General features: G+C 39.3%; 1 protein-coding gene and 1 long non-coding RNA gene across 4 annotated transcripts; one reads left to right on the top strand and one right to left on the bottom strand.

The window, feature by feature from the left end:
- Window positions 1–5575: 5575 nt before the first annotated feature.
- LOC108423260 lies at window positions 5576–16940 on the bottom strand. 2 transcript variants are annotated; one of them, XR_001857553.1, is made up of 3 exons: window positions 16864–16940; window positions 8923–9009; window positions 5576–5610 (listed from the first exon to the last, which is right to left on the bottom strand). It is a non-coding gene; the product is annotated as an uncharacterized LOC108423260 (long non-coding RNA). The 2 variants fall into 2 exon arrangements; XR_001857552.1 differs by having other exon boundaries at window positions 16844–16923.
- LOC108423244 (cystatin-F) lies at window positions 16284–21144 on the top strand. Of its 2 annotated transcripts, XM_037538303.1 has the most exons (6): window positions 16284–16422; window positions 16549–16637; window positions 16889–17074; window positions 17605–17780; window positions 20179–20298; window positions 20564–21144. In XM_037538303.1, exons 3-6 carry the CDS (start codon window positions 17017–17019, stop codon window positions 20654–20656), a joined length of 447 nt encoding a protein of 148 aa, XP_037394200.1. In that variant the 5' UTR covers window positions 16284–16422; window positions 16549–16637; window positions 16889–17016; the 3' UTR covers window positions 20657–21144. The 2 variants fall into 2 exon arrangements, with proteins under 2 accessions (XP_037394200.1, XP_017546172.1); XM_017690683.2 differs by lacking the exon at window positions 16284–16422 and having other exon boundaries at window positions 16468–16637.
- The last annotated feature ends 33 nt before the right edge of the window (window positions 21145–21177 follow it).

Genomic DNA, 21177 nt, shown 5'->3' with positions numbered 1-21177 from the left:
TGTGCTGCTTTTAAAAAGAAAGAATCTCTCTGTAGGTTTAAATTAGTCCAAATGAGACCAATGTGATTAATCGCAATTAACTACACAAACTAATATGATTAATCACGATTCATTTCAGCAGCCCTAATCATGCCACGTACCCTGTATTATGAAAATATATTTGAGTATTGTGATGTTTGCCATATCATCCACCCTTATCTGTGGCCTACTTGGGAAGCAGTTTGCCACCTCTGGACAGTCTGCGCCGGAGCAAAGCCGATAAAACAAAATGCATCAGAGCCCACCAGTGTACATCATCATCACAATGCACCCTAAATCCACGCAGAGCCATGATACACACTCAGCTGCATGGTGATGTCTGGGCCAGCTTTATTTACACCGACATCATTTGCCTCCTCGTTATCTAACATACACAAATGCAAACAGCTGAGAGAGTGAAGTGTAATCATATACAGTCTGCGAACTGGCATGGGCTTTATTGAGATTACGTAAGCTTCTCACCATGGAATAAATCTTTTATCTCTGCACCAACCACTGCATTTCCTGTAGCTTAACAGCTTTGTCTGTTTGCCCCTCACTGCAGGCAATCAATGTGTGTGGAACAGTGACACGTTAGAAGAGGCTACTCACTGGCATGGACGTTTTACTGAAACAAGAAATATCACACCGTGAGGTGAGCAGGAGAAGAGGGGAGAGGTTTCATGGAAAGGTGAATTCACTGTCTGACTGTCAATTGAGCGGGGATTGACTGAGGTCCGCCCCCCAGCCCACGTCCCGGTAAAGAATCCGAGAAAAAATCCTGTCACACTAATTGAGGAATAGATTACAGTCTTATCTGCTTCATCCAGCCCTTCTAATTTCATTCAGATGCCCACTGAGCACATGTCAGCGATGTGGTGGAAAATATCGAAAGGGGTGACTCAGAGTGTGTATTCTGCTCATTCAGGGAGCGTCCCCATCGAGTCAAAATGTCACAGTCACTTTCAGAGTTAAGATTGAGACGAAGATTGGATTCATTTTCCAGTCTCTCCGTTTAAAATATACCCATCAACAAATCAAGTTCGCTATGCTGATAGCAATCGGTTACAAGCTTTCTGGATTTGGATAGTTTGATAGGGATGGGAAGAGAACTAGATACAATTGTGTGCAGTGAAATGATTGAAGTGAATGAAATTTTCATTCTGTGTCTACCCGGGAATGATCTGTCCAGCACATCTGATTCAGGCTCCTAGATCTTTTTATTTAACAAACTAGCGCAGGTATCACCACCGCTGCACATTGTAGTGCAATATTTGTAGTCTTTTATCTGGAAATATGAGATTAATTATCTTGTTTTAAAAGTTATTTACTTTGAATTCACGCTATATTCTTAAATGGGTCATGATTATGCCATTTGTGCCATAATGGAAATGGAGTAATTTACTGGTAAAACATGCTACATTAGATAGAGTACCAACTTGTACCATTCTCTCTCACCACACTCTCAGAAATAAAGGTACTAAACTGTCACTGGGGCTGTACCCCTCTTCAACTGGGGTGGTACTATCGAGGGTACATCTCAGTATCTCTATTCAGGGAACATAATTGTACTATAACCATTGAAATGACATTTTCTGTGATGGACTGGAAACCTGCCCAGTGTGTTTCCTGCCTTCCACCCAACAAGCGCTGGGACTCCAGCTCTCCCACAGCCCAGGAGGACGAAAATGCGGTCAGAATAAAACCATTTATTTCCATTTGTCAGTTTTTGGCATATTTTGAAAATACCTGTTGTCCTTTACACTATGTATAAATTTCATAATGAATGGACTAAAATAAATGGTCCAAAATGACATGGAAAAAACTCTGGTTCAATTGACTTACATTAAAAGTAAAGTATGTTATTTGCTTCTCGTGTAAAGTTACCATTTTGGAGATATGAGGTTTTGCTCCGACAACAGTGATAAGCAACTTAGAATGAATGAAAGAATGAAAGAATAAATGAATGAATGAATGAATGAATTAATGTTCTAACGGTGTATGCTTTTTTGTTCGTCATTGGTCCATGTCATCTCTCTGACTCTCCAGTCATAGTGCAGTCATCAGTAAATACTGAAATTTCACTTACAGTCCTGGTTGTGATTTCAGTAAAATCAGTTCCCTGTTTTAAGACGTCTGCCCTGATGTTAATGGCTAATTTCAAATTAAATATGGGTTACCTACTTTTTTTTAACAGTTTAATCATACTGCACTAGAGTTAACTGAATTTCACTTAAATTAGTGACTCATTTTTTTCATCATGCTAAAATTAAGAATAAAAACCTTTGAACACTTTTCAGAGCTCCTTATTTCTAGACTGGAACCAACATACTTTAACATGTCAATTAAAATGATCTTGCTACATTGACAGATAATTTCACTAGTATCAAGTCAAAATCCAGTGTTCATTTCTTGTATTTTAGTTTTTTTTGTAGTTACAGGAGGTAAAAAACCCTGATCTGTTTAAACGTCAGACTAAATTCAGCCTTTGCTGTTTAAATATTAATAATGTTGTGATGATTAAATTAAACAACCATAAAATTTCAATCTTGCTGTGATAATTTCCTGGATATTCTACAAATACACTACAGGGTCACACAGTCACACACAGCATCACCTGGACTACAATTTTTTAAGTTGATGTGACGAGCCATTTTTTACAGCGCCTGGAAAAATATTACTGCAGATTTCTTTGAAAACCTGAAAGCAGTTCTTCTGAAAAGGCCAGCACGGCAAGTTTATATCGCACCTTATATGCACTGTGGGTCATTTTAAGTGCTGTATAGATGAGAAAATGCAAAGATAATGATTCAAATAAAAATTTTAAAAGATGAGAGGAGAATAGAAATTTAAAACACTATTAAAACAAAATTAAAACAATATATTTAAAAAGGAAGAAATTAAATATTGAATTGAAAAATCAAATTAAAAATTAAATTAGGATATTAAAGTGCTGTTACGGGAGAGAAGTGCAGTAGAGCTAACAGTGTTTTTAGATGAGCTGAAAGCTGCTCAGATATGAGCGTTTGGAGCCTGGATTTAAACGTGTGGAAAAGAATAGAAGCTGTAATAAATACTGAAAAAAACATATCAGATTTAGCTGTTCCTATTTCCTATTACAAGCCATCACTACTACTCAGATCACAGAGGGCTGGCTTATTATTAGTTCCTAGAATTCATAAGGCTGCAGCTGGGGGAAGAGCCTTTTCTTATAAAGCCCCCAAACTCTGGAATCATGTTCCAGAAAATGTTCAAGACTCAGACACAGTCTTAATCTTTAAAACTAGGATGAAAACTCACTTGTTCAGTTTAGCTTTTGGTAGTTAATTGTTCCCCCTTAGCTAAAGTCGGCAGATCCAGGGGTCCATGGACACAGGGAATTATAGTAAACTGAGACGCTGGTGCTGTCGTCTTGCTGCTCGTACGCGGTCACTCAGGTTTGTGGACGGTGGAGCGGAGGGATGCCAAACTGTTTGAGTGCTCTCGTGTCTGTGCGTCCTTCTGGTTCTCCACTTTTAGTTAAGCTGTCATAGTCAGATCTGCCGGAGTCATTAGCCGCACTCTGGAAATGTTCACATTCCCTGTTTTACGTACAAACAGACAGAATAAAACTAATTCCCTCTCCATGGCTTTTTTCCGAGTATATGACCGCCCACTTGTCCGGCTGGACACTGAAGGACGACTGACTGTCGAGCCCTCCTGCTACCCACTTCAGACCAACTGCCCACACCCCAGCTACCGCCACCTGCCTTGGACTAGCTGCCCACCCTACAGTGAAGTTTTCATAGACTCCTAGCTATTACTACTACTAATTAAATACTACTGCTATTAATATTAGTAATATAATCATTTGTAGGTAGTTTGACCAGAGGAGGATGGGTCCCCCCTTGTGAGCCTTGGTTCCTCCCAAGGTTTCTTCCTCAGTTCTGAGGGAGTTTCTCCTTGCCACCGTCGCCTCTGGCTTGCTCACCTGGGGGTTTTTACATGCATGTTAAAACTTTGTCTTTACTGGAATTCTGTGAAGCTGCTTTGTGACAACCTCAGTCATAAAAAGCGGCATATAAATGAATTTGATTTGATTAGTTGTTGAGGATTCGGTTTAATTTTATTTTTCCTATGTTTTATGCTTCTTTTCCTTGAACTGAAAAATAAATCATTTGTAGTTTTTTGATTGTAAATTAAATAAAAGGATGGTCTTTGACTTTTTCACAGATCATACATGAGCAATAATGATCTTTCATTTCAGCAGTGACTGAATGCAGTAAGCAATCAACCAAAGATGACTAAGGCATCAAGGCTAAAGCACAACACGCACTGGAGGAGTTATGGTTAAGCCTCAAGGACGACCAAGACAAAAGATGCTCAATTAAGCATTGCGCTGGGTCAGATGTGACACCCTCCATGTTAATGAAGTGCTTGTTTATTATTTGAACAACCACTGCACTGTCAGAACTAAGCGATATTCAGAGACTAAAGCGAGAGCTGCAAGTCTTTCCTTAAATCTGTATTCAGGCGGACATCTTTGTGACAACTCTCCTGCAGGACGTTTTCTGTCAAAAGGCTTTGGAAACCCTGAGCCAGGTCTTTGAGGACAAACCAATCGCAAAATCACCAAAAGAGCTGACAAAGTCCAGCCTTTCCACTTCAATTACTTCCTCCTGACCAAGCAGAGAGCCAAAAAGACCAAGCAAGCACTTGCAGAAAAAGCTCAGTTCTTCACAGCAGGATCACAAGATCATATGTGCTTCTGACATGCCACGTAAAGTACAGCAGTACATCGAAGATACTGTATCAATATGGTTATGCACTTTCTTAAAAATAAATATGCCAATATGGACTCTTTGGAGCAAACGTTTGGTTTCCTGAACAACCTTCCAATTAATGTTTCTTTAAGGAAACATTTGGTAACACTTTATTTTAATAGTCCACTTTAGATGCCTTGTAAATCCGTAATTTACTTTCAAGTTACATTTAACTAAATATCTACTAAATGGACCATAACCTGGCTCTAATCCCAACCCTAACCTTAACCTCAACCCAAAACCTAAACCCAAACCTCACCCTAGTCCTAGCCCTAACCCTGGTCCAAATCCTAACCCCAACGCCACCACTGTTTAGTTTCAACAGATAGTTTGTTATCAACTTGAACATCTGTAGACAATCTATAGGGGACTATAGTGAACTATACAAATAAAGTGAGACCAACCACTTTTGAAAATCAGATGTGTGAAAAGATGTGTCAAAGTTCGGAGTGGAAATGTATTTAATTTATAGGAAAAAAGACCATAAAGTATGAGTTATTCGTTTCTCAGGAGATAATTCAGAGGAAATATAAATATAAAATGATCCACTTCCATGAGGAAGGGGAAAGTGAAGGGAAAATGAGTGAAATAACAGGAGTTTCAAAAAGATGACAGCCATGCGAGACCTATCAGACCAACAAAACTGTCCTCATCAGATAAATAGCACTTAAAGCTTTAATCTTTGAGAGAGAGGAGAAAAATCAAGCGAAACAATCCACAGTCATCCATCCACTGTGAGAAGACAACTCAGCACTGTGGGTCTGAAAGGATGTGCAGCAGCCAAGACTCCCTCAATGACAAAAGAAAACAAAGACAAAAAGACAAAGAAGAAAAACAATCTGTGAGAATCATAAAGTTTACTTCTAAGAATGAACATTGGAGGTGTGGAAAAATATCCCTGCAAATTTAATTGAAAAACTTAAATTGAATCTCCTAAAAAGCACGGAAGGTGTAATAAAGGTATATATATATATATATATATATATATATATATATATATTGCTGTTGTCAGAACAGAACCTTGTATCTCCAAAATACAGGAGAAGGAAAAAAAACACACTTTACTTCTAACATAAATCAATGGAAACAGACATATTTCTAAGCAATTTTAGGGCATTTTTTTGGCCCATTCATCATGATAGTTTGACACAATATAAAGGACAAAAGGTATTTTAAATTATGTGTATGTATGTGCAGTGATATCTGAAAAGTGAAATGAAGTTTATAGGATTTACAGAAAGTGTGCAATAATTATTTCAACAAAATTAGGGGCATAAGTTTGGGCACCCCAACAGAAAAATTACATTAATATTTAGTAGATCCTCCTTTTGCAGAAATAACAGCCTCTAAGCGCTTCCTATAGCTTCCAAAGAGAGTCTGGATTCTGGTTGAAGGTATTTTGGACCATTCTTCTTTACAAAACACCAGTTCAGTCAGGTTTGATGGTTTCCGAGCATGGACAGCCCGCTTTAAATCACACCACAGATTTTCAATAATATTCAGGTCTGGGGACTGAGATGGCCGTTCCAGAACGTTGTACTTGTTCCTCTGCATGAATGCCTTAGTAGATTTTGAGCAGGGTTTAGGGTCAATGTCTTGTTGAAGTATCCAGCCCCGGCGCAACTTCAACTTTGTTACTGATTCTTGAACATTATTCTCAAGAATCTGCTGATATTGACTGGTATCCATGAGACCCTCAACTTTAAAAAGATTCCCAGTACCTGCACTGGCCACACGGCCACACAGCATGATGGAACCACCAGCAAATTTTACTGTGGGTAGCAAGTGTTTGTCTTGGAATGCTGTGTTCTTTTTCCACCATGCATACTGCCCCTTGTTATGTCCAAATAAGTCCATTTTAGTTTAATCAGTCCACAGCACCTTATTCCAAAATTAAGCTTGTCCAAATGTGCTTTAGAATACCTCAAGTGACTCTGTTTGTGGCATGTGCGCAGAAAAGGCTTCTTCTGCATTACTCTCCCATACAGCCTCTCCTTGTGCAAAGTGCGCTGAATAGTTGAATGATGCACAGTGACACCATCTGCAGCAAGATGATGTTGTAGGTCTTTGGAGCTGGTCTGTGGGTTGACTATGGCTGTTCTCACCATCCCTCACCTCTGCCAATCTGAGATTTTTCTTGGCCTGCCACTTCGGGCCTTAACTAGAACTGTGCCTGTGGTCTTCCATTTCCTCACTATGTTCCTCACAGTGGAAACTGACAGCTGAAATCTCTGAGGTAGCTTTTTGTATCCTTCCCCTAAACCAAGATGTTGAACAATCTTTGTTTTCAGGTCATTTGAGAGTTGTTTGAGGCTCCTATTTTGCCACTCTTCAGAGAATATCCAAAGAGGAGAAACACTTACAACTGGCCACCTTAACCCTTTCTCATAATTGGATTCACCTGTGTATGTAGGTCAAGGGTGACTGAGATTACAAAACAAATTTTGCGTTCCAATAATTAGTGCTAAAGGTATTCAAATAAATAAAACGACAAGGGTGCCCAAACTTATGCACCTGCCTAATTTTGTTTAAATAATTATTGCACACTTTCTGTAAATCCTATAAACTTAATTTCACTTCTCAAATATCACTGTGTTCATCTGCTATATGATATATTTAACTGAAATTGCTGATCCGAACAACCAATGATTTATGAAGGCAAATCATGAAAATTTTGAGGGGTGCCCAAACTTTTGCATACACTGTGTATGTATATATTATACACACATTATATATATATATATATATATATATATATATATGTATAAAATACACACACATTCACCTGTTATATATACATAGTCAGTATTTGATGATTTGCAAATCCTTTTCAACCTATATTCAATTGAATACACTACAAAGACAAGATATTTAATGTTCAAACAGATAAACTTTATTGTTTTTTGCAAATATTCACTCATTTTGAATTTAATGCCTGCAACACGTTCCAAAGAAGTTGGGACAGGGGCATGTTTACCACTGTGTTACATCACCTTTCCTTTTAACAACACTCAATAAGTATGGAAGGCAAATCCTGCCAAAAAGGAAATGAAAATGAAAACAATATAATGTAAATGCAAACCTCTTTTTGCCATTTCTTTTTCCAAACATCTGCGGAAATATCCTGCCAAAATTGAAAATGAAATGAAATGCCTTCATTTGCAATGTCATTTTTCACATGAGCATGAGCCGTTTGTGACAAAAATAAAAATAAATAAATAAAAAAAAAACGCAGATTTGTCCTTTCATTTTAGTCCTTATTCTGTTTTTTCACAGCCAAATCTAAAATGTAAACGCTAACAGACAGAAGAAAACACAAACTTCACTTTGGCTTTTCTTCATGAAACACAGAATACGTGTCAAAACTAAAATCAAAATCTTTTGTTGCCCCTGCCCCAACTTCTTTGGAATGTGTTGCAGGCATTACATTCAAAATGAGTGAATATTCGCAAAAAACAATAAAGTTTATCCATTTGAACATTAAATATCTTGTCTTTGTAGTGTATTCAATTGAATATAGGTTGAAAAGGATTTGCAAATCATCGTCTTCTGTTTTTATTTATGGTTTACACAACGTCTCAACTTCATTGGAATTGGGGTTTTGTGTGTGTGTGTGTGTGTGTGTGTGTGTATATGTGTGTGTGTGTGTGTGTGTGTATATATATATATATATATATATATATATATATATATATATATATATATATGCACACACACACACGATAATACAATACTATATATATATATATATATATATATACATATATATATATATATATATATATATATATATATATATATATATATATATATATATATGACTTTTGCACAGCACTGTCAAAGCCAAGAACTGACTGAATTGACTCAGTTATTTTGCGCCTTTGTGAAATACTCAGTAGTTTACGCAGAGAGAGTGTGTGGTCTTCTGAGTCCCCCAAAGGTACGCTTGTGAAAATGCCAGCATAATTTCTTTTATTGTATGAGCATAGCACACAGTTATGGAAAAGATGCTTTCCCAGTGGTCTTACAGTCTATTAATTGTTGATGCAGGATTGGGGATTATGGGTTTAAATGCCTTAGGCTTATTAAAAATGCTACTTACCAGGAATTTAAATGCCAGATGGCCCAAAGGGAGGGACACGATATTCCACATGGAAACCCGGTGAATTCAGATTCATCTAGGATTGTACTGAAAAAGAAGATTAATAAATCAGTGTTAATGGATTTAGCAATTAAAAGGGGGATTTTCAATGTGGGTCACCAGCTATGATGCAATAGATAAGAAAGTGGCATAAACACTAGAAAATATAGCAAGCTTATTTAAAATGGGCCTTTTTCATGAGTAGAATTTTGCATTCATTTCATTTTGATAATCAGGCAAACCCGTCATACTCTTCTATTGTACAATCTTTTCATTCAGGCAAGCCTGTAACTCTGCCCTGCAGCTGTAATCCTGGCTCCATCCACTGCTTTGGGCTAGCTCTCTATGGGCCTGCCCTGGTCTTTATGCCTTGGTGACCTTGGGACAGAAGACACATTTTTATAGCTTATCGCTTCACTGCTTCATTCTCTTCTCTCTTGTCATGCGGTCCTGTATGCAGGCTCTATCTGGTACTGAAGAGTTCAGTCATCATGTGGAGGTCACTGACAAACCAATGCTCTTTTAAACCCAGTCTAAACCCAGCATCCCTGTTCGAGGGCAGTTATTGACTGTAAGTACATGCATATTCACAATCACTCAACAACCAGTACCACATACACTGTAGTCAAGACAAGACAATGAGAAAAAAGTTTCTCACTCCCAATCTCATACAGTCCATGTATGAAAACCGCAAAATATCACTGTTTTTGTGATATAATAAAACAACACATTTATGTATGTGTGAATATCAAACCTTGTCTCTACAAAATGATATTTTTACTTTTAAAGTACTTTTAATGTAAGTCAATGGGATCAGACTTTTTCCAAGTAATCTTCTTCAGCCATTAATTTTGAACCATTTATCATGAAGTAACACACAGTGTAAAGGGCAACAGGCTTGTCCAAAATGGACAAAAATGGAGATAAGAAGTTTTGTTCCAGTGGCATCTAAAAAAAAAAAAAAAAAAAAAAAAATATATATATATACACACACACACACACACACACACACACACACACACACACACACACACACACACATGTTGAAGTTATAAGGAGGGATAAGGAGGGATCCAGTATGGACTGCCTGTTACAGCTGATTTTAGTGGTTTTATTATTTCATATTTCCTCCTTGTGCTCCAGTTTCCTCCCACAGTCCAAAGACATGCAGTCAGGCCAACTGGACATATTAAATTGCCCCTAGGTTTGAGTGTGTGAGTGAATGTGTCTGTCTGTTTGTCTGCCAGGCGATGGACTGGCAACCTGTCCAGGGTGTATCCTGCCTTCCGCCCGATGACAGCTGGGATAGGCTCCAGCAACACCCCTCCCTGCACACGACCCAGAAGGAGAAGTGGCTTAGAAGGGGTGTGTGTGCATGTGTGTGTATTATTTCATGTGTTTTTCTTGTACTGTAAGCCTTTAGGGCCAGTTTATTATGGTATTGTCTTGTTGTTTTATCAGTGGGTTTTATTATCATCTACTTGATCTGTTGTCATTTTGTTGCTTTTTACCTCCTTGAGCTTAAATAAAGAATATAATGAAAATGATTTCTGCGGGAAAAAACTTTAATGTAAGAAAAAATGTATGACATGGTCAAAATAATGCAGGCCAATCTTTAACCATGTCACATTCCTGATTCACTAGTGCTTTGTTAATAGAAATGGCAAATCGGTACTGACTGGTATCGATATCAGGAGAAAATGCTGGATTGGATATCAGATTGAAAAAAGAATGAATCTGATCAGATTCTGTAATAAATCTATCCTGAAACAGCACTCACTCACACTGTGTGATGACACTGGCTAGAAGTAGTTCTTCTTGTGTGGTAGTAGTGTTTGAGCATTTCCAGTCCAATTGTAGAACACCATCCAGCAGTGATTCAGAACTGTGCTTCTACAACTAAAAGGGCATGAATAACACTAAATATAAAAACCCATTAGTGTTGACTTACAGTGTCACGAGTGTAACACAAGTATGCAAATTTGCCTTTAATGAGTGAGGAAAGCTAGCTAAGCAGTTATCTACAGGGGATGACACGCCGACATATTTGGTACATAGTCTGTAAGGTTAGCCTAAAGTCAGTGTTAGTTCAAAACAGATGCTAAAGACAGTGGGTAGAGCTCTGACTGCTGCTTTTTTCAAATGTCTGGCAGGTCAAAAAGGGATTTGGATCTGAAAACAGAGGCCTGCCTGCTCTAATGCCAATGCCTAATGCTAAATACTTAAAGGAGAAATGAATTCAACCTCAATGGGCTGTTTAAAAAACACACTACAGGGCTTCAATAGTAGGCGTGTAGTTTTATGTAGTGATTCGTCTAAGTGTCTGTGGGCTGGACAAACACTGTTTTTCATTTCTGTTTCTACAGTGTTGGTACTTTTAGTGTTGTGACAAGCCATGTGTTGATGTGAGCAACATCTGGATAAAAATGTGCCTAGTCAGAAGTGAATAATATGTAACTAACTGACAAGAACAGCTTCATATATGCTGTAACCTGTTGGCCCTGATAGTAAAATAAGAACACACACATTCCACAGACAGTTTTGTTATTCATGTTTCCTCTTCAGCGTATCTGTACGATCAAACTCATGTCTGACAGGAGTGTGTAAATTTAAGCATAAAAGAGTATCAATGTTATCTATAATACCAATAATAAGATTAACAATAAAAACAGAAAATAAGAAAAATACTAATAATCCTAATAATTTGTGCAGATGGCAATCCAGTACAAAAGTGGTTATACTTGTTTTAACTTGTTTTGACTCAACTAATGTTTTCTTTCTCTCCCTCTGACACACAGGTTTCCAGTCGCATCTCGGCATGCCTGTCTGACATCTCTATATGGATGGCAGCCCACCACCTGTAGCTCAATCCCAGCAAGACTGAGCTGATATTCATCCCTGCGACTACAGGTCCTCATGATCTTGCCATCTCATTCGAGAACTCCCTGATTGTTCCATCTGCAGAGGCAAGAAGTCTTGGTGTGACCCTGGATGGCCAGTTATCGTTCTCGACTCACATCGCGAACCTGACTCAGTCATGCAGGTATCTACTGTACAACATCCGGAGGATCCGACCCTTCCTCACCCGAGAGGCCACCCAGGTGCTAGTGCAGTCTCTGGTCATCTCAAGGCTTGACTACTGCAACTCACTCTTGGCTGGTCTTCCCATGCAGACCATCAAGCCTCTGCAACTCATCCAGAATGCGACAACTCGACTCGTCTTCAATCTGCCCAAGTTCAGCCACGTCACCCCATTGCTGCGCTCCCTTCACTGGCTTCCTGTAGCTGGGCGCATCAGATTTAAAACCCTAATGCTTGCCTACAGAGCCAAAAATGGACCAGCCCCTACCTACTTGATGGCAATGGTGAAATCTCGAACTGTACCACGAGCCCTTCGAGCTTCGAGTACAGCTCGGCTTGACCCGCCATCCTTCAAGGTGCACGGAAGACAAGCGTCGAGAATGTTCTCTGTACTGGCACCCAGGTGGTGGAATGAACTCCCACTGGCCGTCCGAACAGCAGAGTCTCTTGCTGTCTTCAAACGCAGACTGAAGACTCATCTCTTTACACAGCACTTAAATGAGCATTGATCTATAAGCTGCACTTATTTTATTTATTGTATTGTATCTTATTGTTATTGTATTGCATTGAATGGCACAGCGTTCTGTGTTCAACTCTGTTTCTTTTTCTCTTGGTGTCTGCAGTGACATTTTGTTTCTAGCAGTATCTGAGCTCAGGACTGTCTTTTTCTCTAAGCTATTGCTAACTAGCAAAGATACATTCTCTAGATTGACAAAGCACTTCTTGTAAGTCGCTCTGGATAAGAGCGTCTGCTAAATGCTGTAAATGTGAATACATATATATATATATATATATATATATATAAATACATAATATATAGGTATAAACGAATACTGGAACTACACCGCCCTCTATTTAAACACATATGTATAAAAATAAAAACACAAAAGACTGGACAGCTGGTACAGATTCATCTCACACAGTGCAGTAACACAGCATTTAACTGTTATTTGAAGAACATAATCAAAGTACACAATCACGTCGTTCTACCAGCAAAAAAGACATTTTGTTAATTTCCCATTTTTTCTTTTCAGCAGTCGTTTTTCTAATACCATATAGTTTGATTAGTAGAGGGAACAGTGCATTCATTCCAAACTCTACCTTCCCACAGCCTTTGGGTCACGAAATACAGAACAGTGTCATTTTATTGGCTATTAACTGAAAAATCTGCATGAAAATGGGCATACTTCATATCAATAATATGTAAATGAGCTACTGTTAGGTTAGCACTTGACTTTATGCACTGAAGCTGCTTCATCATCTGCACTCAATTCTCTGCTTGCTTTCACGTCTTACAAAAGTTTTATAAATCAGACAGAGAAGTTCATTAAATACAGTCAAAGCTGAACTCTTCTCTACACAGCTCTGATGATTAAGGGCCATTATTTTGGAATAATTATTTTGATTAGCCTCTGACTACAGGTTTGACATGAAAACGAACAGCAGATAAAAACACTAAAAATCATTAGGATTAAAATGATTAGAAAACAGTTTACCCCTGTGTAGCCAATCAAGATTTGCCTATATAAAAGAAGGGCTTAAAGATAAACATAAATAAGTAAACACACGTACACATTTTACATTTCAGTGCAGTTAAGTGAAGAGTTCATCTTTCAGGTGGGCAAAAAGTGCAGATCACCTACTATATTTGTAATATTTATTAATAAGGTTCACAGAGTTTGTCAAACAAGCATGAACGACATTATGACACTATGACAGTCACCTGCCTGTGCGTTAAGAGCAGCCCCTGGCAGCATTAGGTGGGAGTTACCCTGCCAGGGTCAGCCTTCAAAAAAATAGAGCAAAAGCCCTCAAAGAGGGGCTGCTGGGGCATGAGCCGAGAAACAACAGATGGAGAGAGATTTTGGTGGCAGGGGTTCAGCAAGAGTGAGCTGGTGAGCCTCATCCACTCATCTGTAGAGGAGGCTATGGCTGCACATTCTTCAACCGCAGCACAGCAAAAAATAGCACCCAATTCATGCTGAAGTGGAGCGGCAGAGGCTGAATCATGATCACACAAGACAGGCGAGAAGAGCACACACTCTGAGATCCAGCCCGACTGGACCCAATTCCCACTTTCGGAGCTGTGAATTTGCTTTTTGACAGGTGTGACCCAGGTTTACCAGCCAAGATGTCAAGATGAGAGGGAGGTCTTTTAAAATCCTATGAATACGTTTGTGATGAACAAACTCTTTGCCATTGATCAGGTTTAAAATGCTAAAAGGACGGAGGATCGTTTGATTAAACTATAATGCAGGTTTCTTGTGGATGTCCAAGTTAGGTAGAAAAGAAAAGGCAGGAATTCTGAAGAGATGTGTTAAGTACACTATTAAAGGGCAGTCCTGGCCAGAAAAAGGAGCATTTAACATGTAATTCGACGTGTTAGGCAATATTTTGTAAGGCAGGATTGACAGGATTCATAATTTTGTATTGTTTTCATCCAGCATGCGTTATGCAACTACATCATACAACCACTGGCAAACACTATGCCACCCAACTATCCTGAGTGCTGACCACTGATAGAGGACAATAAACACATCTGGACTGCTAGCTCGCATTATATTTAGCATTTACCTCAATTGGATAAACCGCTTCAAAATAATTCTGTTAAAGAAGTAGCCAGTTAGCAAACAAACAAACAAACAAACACATCCTCACCTCACTTGTGCACCCTTAAACACGGTTCCAAACACTCAAAAGAACCCTTTGCATGTTTAAACGATTCTTTGCACCATGGAAGGGTTCTTAACAATGTGCTGTAAACGGTTCTATATAGAATCTTTTTGAAAAGGGTTCTATACTGCACTGAGATGGTTCTTCTATTATTATGACGTCAAGCTTGTAGCAGCAGAACCCTTTTGGGTGCTGTACAGAACCCTTTTATAAACATTTTTAAAAAGAAAAAAGGTTCTATTTAAAACCATCAGCATAGTTTCCATCAATCTGAAGAACTCTTTCATGATGTAAAGAACCCTTTAATCATGCAAAGGGTTCTTTGAGTGTTCGGAAGCATTTTCTTCACTAAAGAACCATTGAAGATCCATCTAATTAAAAGGGTACTTTTTCAAAATGTACTTCCACCTTCAACGTACATCACCCATTGGGGTCCCTCCTAATCTTCAAACCATGAAATCTGGCTTCAGGAACACTGAAGCACCTCTGTAAGCAGTCAGCAGGCCTGTTTACAACAGATGGAGCGATGATTAAACTTTCCGTTTTGGTCGGGGTGTCCCTTTAAGGAGTGAAGACGGACAGAGCCATGAATACCCCAGTGCTATCTGTTCTACACAGAACATAACAGAACAGCCCACCATCCTCCACCCACCTCTGAAAAGGCATTTGGAAAGCACTTTATTGTGTTCGTGTCTACATTATTTCAGCTGTGTAAGGGGAGACGAGATGAATCTTTAGGCCCATTTTACATGACGCGGGGCTGCTGGATCTAGATAACGCACGCATGGGCTTCCAGCCGCTGGAGTTTTCTCAGTTTCCTCCTGATTGTTTAATAATGGATATTTCTCTATTCACGATCTGACAGCTGCAATTACCTTTCAGAGAGTGGAGCGAGAGCACGATCTTTCCCCATGCGGCACGCAGCACCAGCACTACAGTGGCAGCGCAGCTCCGCCTGCTGGACGGAAATGTAACGGCAACAACAGACGTGAAGTTGAGCTATCAGAGGATTCATTAATCAAAATTGTTAAATACGCCATTATAAAGCCAGCAACTATGACATCGTTAAAAACCCTCACCAACAACAACAGTTTAGGCTTAAAGCACTCTTGCAAAAGCTTTTAAAACGGAGGGCTGCGCTGAGAACGCTACCGCTGTCCGTCCGCTGTGCGTAAGGGTTAGTTAAAGGGGAATTCCACCAAATTCTTCAGAATTTCCGAATAATTCCGCCGTTGCCAAGTAAATAAAGCCATTCGGACTGGCTTGACATGAAATGGTTCGTTTCAGAGAAAGTTACAAACTCAAAATTCTTTACAGTGTGGTGATCGGAACCAGGGGTCGCAATGTCCGCGACACAAATACAGCCACTTATTTCCTATCCAAAATCACAAGTCAACCTACAACGTGTCTTCTTGAGTCTTTATATGTAGTGCTGATGATTACAGCGGAAAATCTGAAAATAGCTAAACAATTACGTTTTGCTTGGGGGCTATTTTGCCTTATAACGCCCTGCATGTAGCCCTCCACTAAGAATGGATTAAAATATCTGGATTAGCAAGACGATTTAGGTCAGACCTTCATCACAGATCTTTCGTAAGACAACGTGTCAGGCATCGTCTTCGTAACCATTTTGTGTAAGATCTTTCTAGGAAGCAGGTTTTAGAGGTGGACGTCTGGTTTCTATCACCCCAAGTGTGAACACTTCTGGTAGGCTTGTTCACATGCTTTACAGACACACAGCCTGTATTCATTCTTAGAGGAGCAATTTTACTGCCAAAAAGCAAGTTGTGCTCGTGTAGGCTGCATTTCACCTCGTTGTGCTCTCATGGTCAGAACTGCTATAGTCAGTGGAAATGCTGCGGTCGTGAGCGCAGGATGTGGGGGGGAAACCGCCGGGGTCTGCTGGCTTCTTTCATACTCACGTAAGACCGTCTATATTCAGTGTTGTTCAGTGATGGTTTCTTTGAAGTTCACACAGACTATAATAACAGAAACATCTAGACCAGCATAAGTACATTTCTGTGAGTTCTTTTATTTCTAAAGAGCTGAGGTGACCTTCAACAAAAGTCCAGTACTGCTCATTACTGGATACTGGAACCAACACTGACCCAAAGTACTGAGTTAATACCTTGAATTGATTTCACCTACGCTTGTTCTTGTTGTTTGGAGGAAGCCTGTAGTGTAAAACTTCCATCAGAGCCCTATAAGAGTGCAGGGTGGAGGACTGCAGCCAGTTAAGGCGGGTGGTTGAAGTGTTGCTGCACAGGAAGTTGCTGAGCAAAGCTGAGAGGTTGCTCAGACATGGATGTCTGCTATCATTTGCTGCTTGTCTTTCTTCTGGCTGGGTTCTGCTCAATCGGTAAGAAGTCCATTAAATCACTCTTAACCTTCACTTTGCTGTGTGTTTTCTCAATGTGGTTGGGTGAAACTGCTGGTTTGGCCTTTGGCCTTGGTGTCTTTTCAAACCCTGCTGAAAAAAGTCATAGAAACCATTAGAAGTTGCTGTTGGTTCCTGGTGTTGTCCAGAAGTGGTAGTGTTTTGTGCTTTCCTGATGGGTTAATATCACACTTTAAACTTTCTAATGGTTTAACAGGTGTTGTGGGATTGATTCCAGACACATTTACATTAGTTTCCTAATGTCCCAATGAAATCTAAAGGTGCTCTACAGGAAAATAGTGGTCTCTTTATCTTCAAGCCAATTACCTTTGGAATGCAAGCTCTTCGGGTTTCAATCCTAATGGCTCTAATGGCCTTTTTTCATGAGGGATGATATGAAGAAATGGTCTGTGAAATGCTCCACTTTGAAATTTAGCCTCAAACAGTAACTAAGACTAAATGCAGGTCCTTCCATGTGAAAGGCAGTGACATATTGAGTGAATATCTTCCAGGAAAATGGTCAGCTGATGCCTTTGAGAGTAGGTTGGTTCCTGGCAAGCCACTGAACGTCAGCAAGAATGATACAGATGTTAAAAAGGCTGTACAAACTGCAACCTACTCGTTCAACAACCGGACCAACGATGCTTATTTTTTCAAGGCATCAGCTATTGAAGACGCCCAAAGACAGGTACGTCACATCCTGGAACTAATGTCAGCATTCATGTGTGTCTTAAATTTGCCACTTTATCTTGGTGGATATCAGTCTTGATGTATATTGGCTTTTTTCTAAAATCTTTATGTGGGGGTGGGGGTTCCCATAGTTTAGTTGCAATGTTTAGTTACTAAATTCAGTGAATAGATTAGGGCACACTGGTAGACAAGTCAGTGGAGAAACTACTGGGTCGGAGTTGGGCAGGGGGGCGCTCATGCTGTGACCTGTGGCACAGCGAGGCCTCATCACCAAGTCTGTATTGGCCCCCCTCATGTAGATGCTGCACACCAACCACTCACCGAGAGCTGTTTTCTTAACATACCTCACTAGTTAGCTTTCCTGAACAGACGCCACTGACATCTGTTTATCTCACACTGATTCATTATCAGCTTAGCCTTTTTCAAACAGATCATTTAGAACCTGCAACATCATATTCAATATTTAATAATTCTGAAATCTTAAACAAGTAGCCTAATGTAAACATTGAGGTTAATGTGAGATGCTGGTGGGTGGGGTGGTGGAGAGCATTGACTTATACAAGCATCACAAGAAAAATACATTGTCCTTGTTTTTCTTTTTAATTGATTTAAAGTAATTTTCTTATTGGGGTGGAATAAATTTTTTTTGCGCTGGGTCAGTTTAGCTATAGAACCTCATCTCAGTTTTCATACCACAGTGCTGCCCTGAATTTGACTCCAACAGTGCACCTTTCCAAAATTGGACCTACATAGGGAGTCATTTAAACCCATCCTTTGTATTTATAATTTGATTGGATACATTTACACATCAGAAGCAGCTCCAGCATCTCATAGGCTGTAAGACTTGTTTACTAAATGTAGTTGGATGATGCGTTACCCAATGTATGTATAGTGTCCAACTCCCTAGGCAATTGGAGTAAAGTGGAGTTTGTGGGTGGTCCATTCCTTGCTTGAATACAAACTCACTCCTCTATTGCATAATTCAGTTATTGATTGGGGGAAAACCATTCAGTAATTTCTTTTGGTCTTCTCAAGGTGTCACTACAGTAGGAGACGTATGTGAAAATAACGGTTTATTTACGTTCATTTTAGGCATACAGGGTGTTATCAGTGCTCCTCTGGCTCGCTGAATGGTAGACTCTCAGACAATCCACAGGGCAGGGAATTGCTCATATATAACATCATGTTAAGCAGTTGGCAGTTGAACAGCTATGGGAGCGAAAACTTTCCTCTATTGGCCTTACTTTAGATTGGGATACTATTGGGATACTAAACTCATGTGCAGAGCATGTGCAGCTCTGTGACACACTACATTTCTGCTTATGTATGGATTTTTAAAGGGCATATGCTATCTAGATTACTTAATATTCCATTGTCACCTCATCTATATCTGTTGAACAATGATTCAAATTCTCATTTTTCATTGATTTAACGAAAGATGCTAATGGCAGGTTTTACAGCCAGAAAACTGTCCTACAACTTTAGAACAACCCACAAAGTTTTGGATTCCTGGTTTATAAAAGTTTGCATGTAACATCTAACAGCCAGGCTTAACAAAGCAAAGCCATCCACTATTGGTACACCCATAAAGATCATTCTTCAAGGATTGTTTAGTAAAGAACATGGTTCTATATAGAACCATGAACACCCAAAAAACCTTTACATGATTAAAGGTTTCTTTGCATCATAAAATGGTTTCAGATCAATTCAGATTGATGGAGAATGTGTTGTAGACGATCCTGTGTAGGACCTTATTGAAAATGGTTCTATATAGCACCAAAATGACTCCTCTATTGATGTGATGTCAAGCTTGTAACAATGGAAGAACGTTTTTGGAGCCATGTAGAACAATCTCCATCAATCTGAAGAACCCCTTTCATGATGCAAAGAACTTAATCATGCAAAGGGTTCTTTGGGTGTTCATGGTTCTATAAAGAACTGGTTTTCTTTACTAAAGAACCCTTGAAGAACCATCTTTTTTTAGTGTGTAGCTAATTTATGTCATTCTGTTCAAGAAGATCCAACACTGCTTAAAAAGAAGCCTGATATGTTTTCAAATAGTAATTTGTTTCCAGGGTAGTTTACCTGTATTTTGTCACATTTATCTTGATGCTGTTTTTTTTTTTTTTAATATATGCCTTTGACATGTTGAAAGTTGCTTGTTACCACCCTGCCTCAACACCCCTCACCCTCCAGTTCTGCTTATTGTGAAAAGCAATAAAAGTTTATTTTTAAAAAAAAAAAGAGAGAACATTGTGTTCAGTAACAGAACTCCTTTTTTTTCTATTACAGAGGATAAACATCCAGAATGATCTCAGAAAATCCTGAATCCTGGACATGTGGCAAGACCCAGTATACCATGCAATTAACAGCATGCTACCACTATTCTGTTGCAGATTGTTAAAGGTATCAAGTACCTGCTGAAGGTTGAGATATCTCGGACTGTGTGCAGGAAGAGAGAGAGTGATGTTGACCTTGCTAACTGTGCCTTTCAGCCACATGGTTTGTTGCAGCAGGTATAGTACATGCTTGGTTTTCTGTCTTTTTTTTTTTTTTAAAGTGTGAAAATGAAGAGGTGACGATTTGACACTAAAGCCATGTACAGACAGAACTGTCTGGCCTTCAGAAAAGGAAGTGCACTGCAGTTCGTTTCACTGATTTTTATTCAGTAGTGCATCCTTTGTACGAAACAAGGTTTCAATAATCTGAACGAGCAGCTGCTATTCTACAGAGATACCTTTAGCAAAACATGAACTAGCAGGATTCTTGTTTATCTTTCAGACATTCCTCTGTAACTTCGAAGTGTGGGCCATACCATGGCTGAAGATAATGAAGACCACATTTTGCCTCTGCCTTCCTCTCGACAAGTCCTAATATGCCATTTTCAAAGACACCTGTACATGTGAAATGGCACTGTATGCTAATTTAACAGTGAGCTGGCACAGAATAAAATATGCAGTTGGAATTCAAACAAGATGTGGATGTAAACTTTTGATCATGTTCAATGACTAGTTATCGCTTCTGCTCATCCGACTGACCGTAAGTTCAGAATATCTAGCTTGCATGTTATTGTGTGCTGAGGCAGATGTGTAACACTATGCTAGATCAGGGAGGGGGTCTCTTTCAGGTCCAGTACCTGTTCAGAGAAGCTACTTTTGTTAGACCCATTACTCTTCCTTAACCTCAGAGCACTGGAAGCTCTTTTAGAAGCTGCATACAGTCTGATCTCATATAATCCCTGGATCCAGCTAAACAGGACTGGTGACAAGGGGTGGGCAAAACAACTAATGCATCACGATTCTCTTATAAAATATTCTGCATTGATACACAAAACATAATGTGGACGTATGCAAAGGTTTGGGCGCCTCCAAGTCAAAAGACATTGTTTTTTTGCT

This window comes from Pygocentrus nattereri, chromosome 5 (assembly GCF_015220715.1).
Source record: "Pygocentrus nattereri isolate fPygNat1 chromosome 5, fPygNat1.pri, whole genome shotgun sequence".
Lineage (NCBI taxonomy): Eukaryota > Metazoa > Chordata > Actinopteri > Characiformes > Serrasalmidae > Pygocentrus > Pygocentrus nattereri.
This window is presented reverse-complemented; position numbering and strand designations above follow the sequence as displayed.

Coding starts and splice junctions, on each gene's coding strand:
- LOC108423244 (XM_037538303.1), top strand. CDS start 17,017: ATGGATGTCTGCTATCATTTGCTGCTTGTCTTTCTTCTGGCTGGGTTC. Junction 17,781..20,178: donor TTGAAGACGCCCAAAGACAG/GTACGTCACATC, acceptor ATTCTGTTGCAG/ATTGTTAAAGGTATCAAGTA. Junction 20,299..20,563: donor CACATGGTTTGTTGCAGCAG/GTATAGTACATG, acceptor TTTATCTTTCAG/ACATTCCTCTGTAACTTCGA.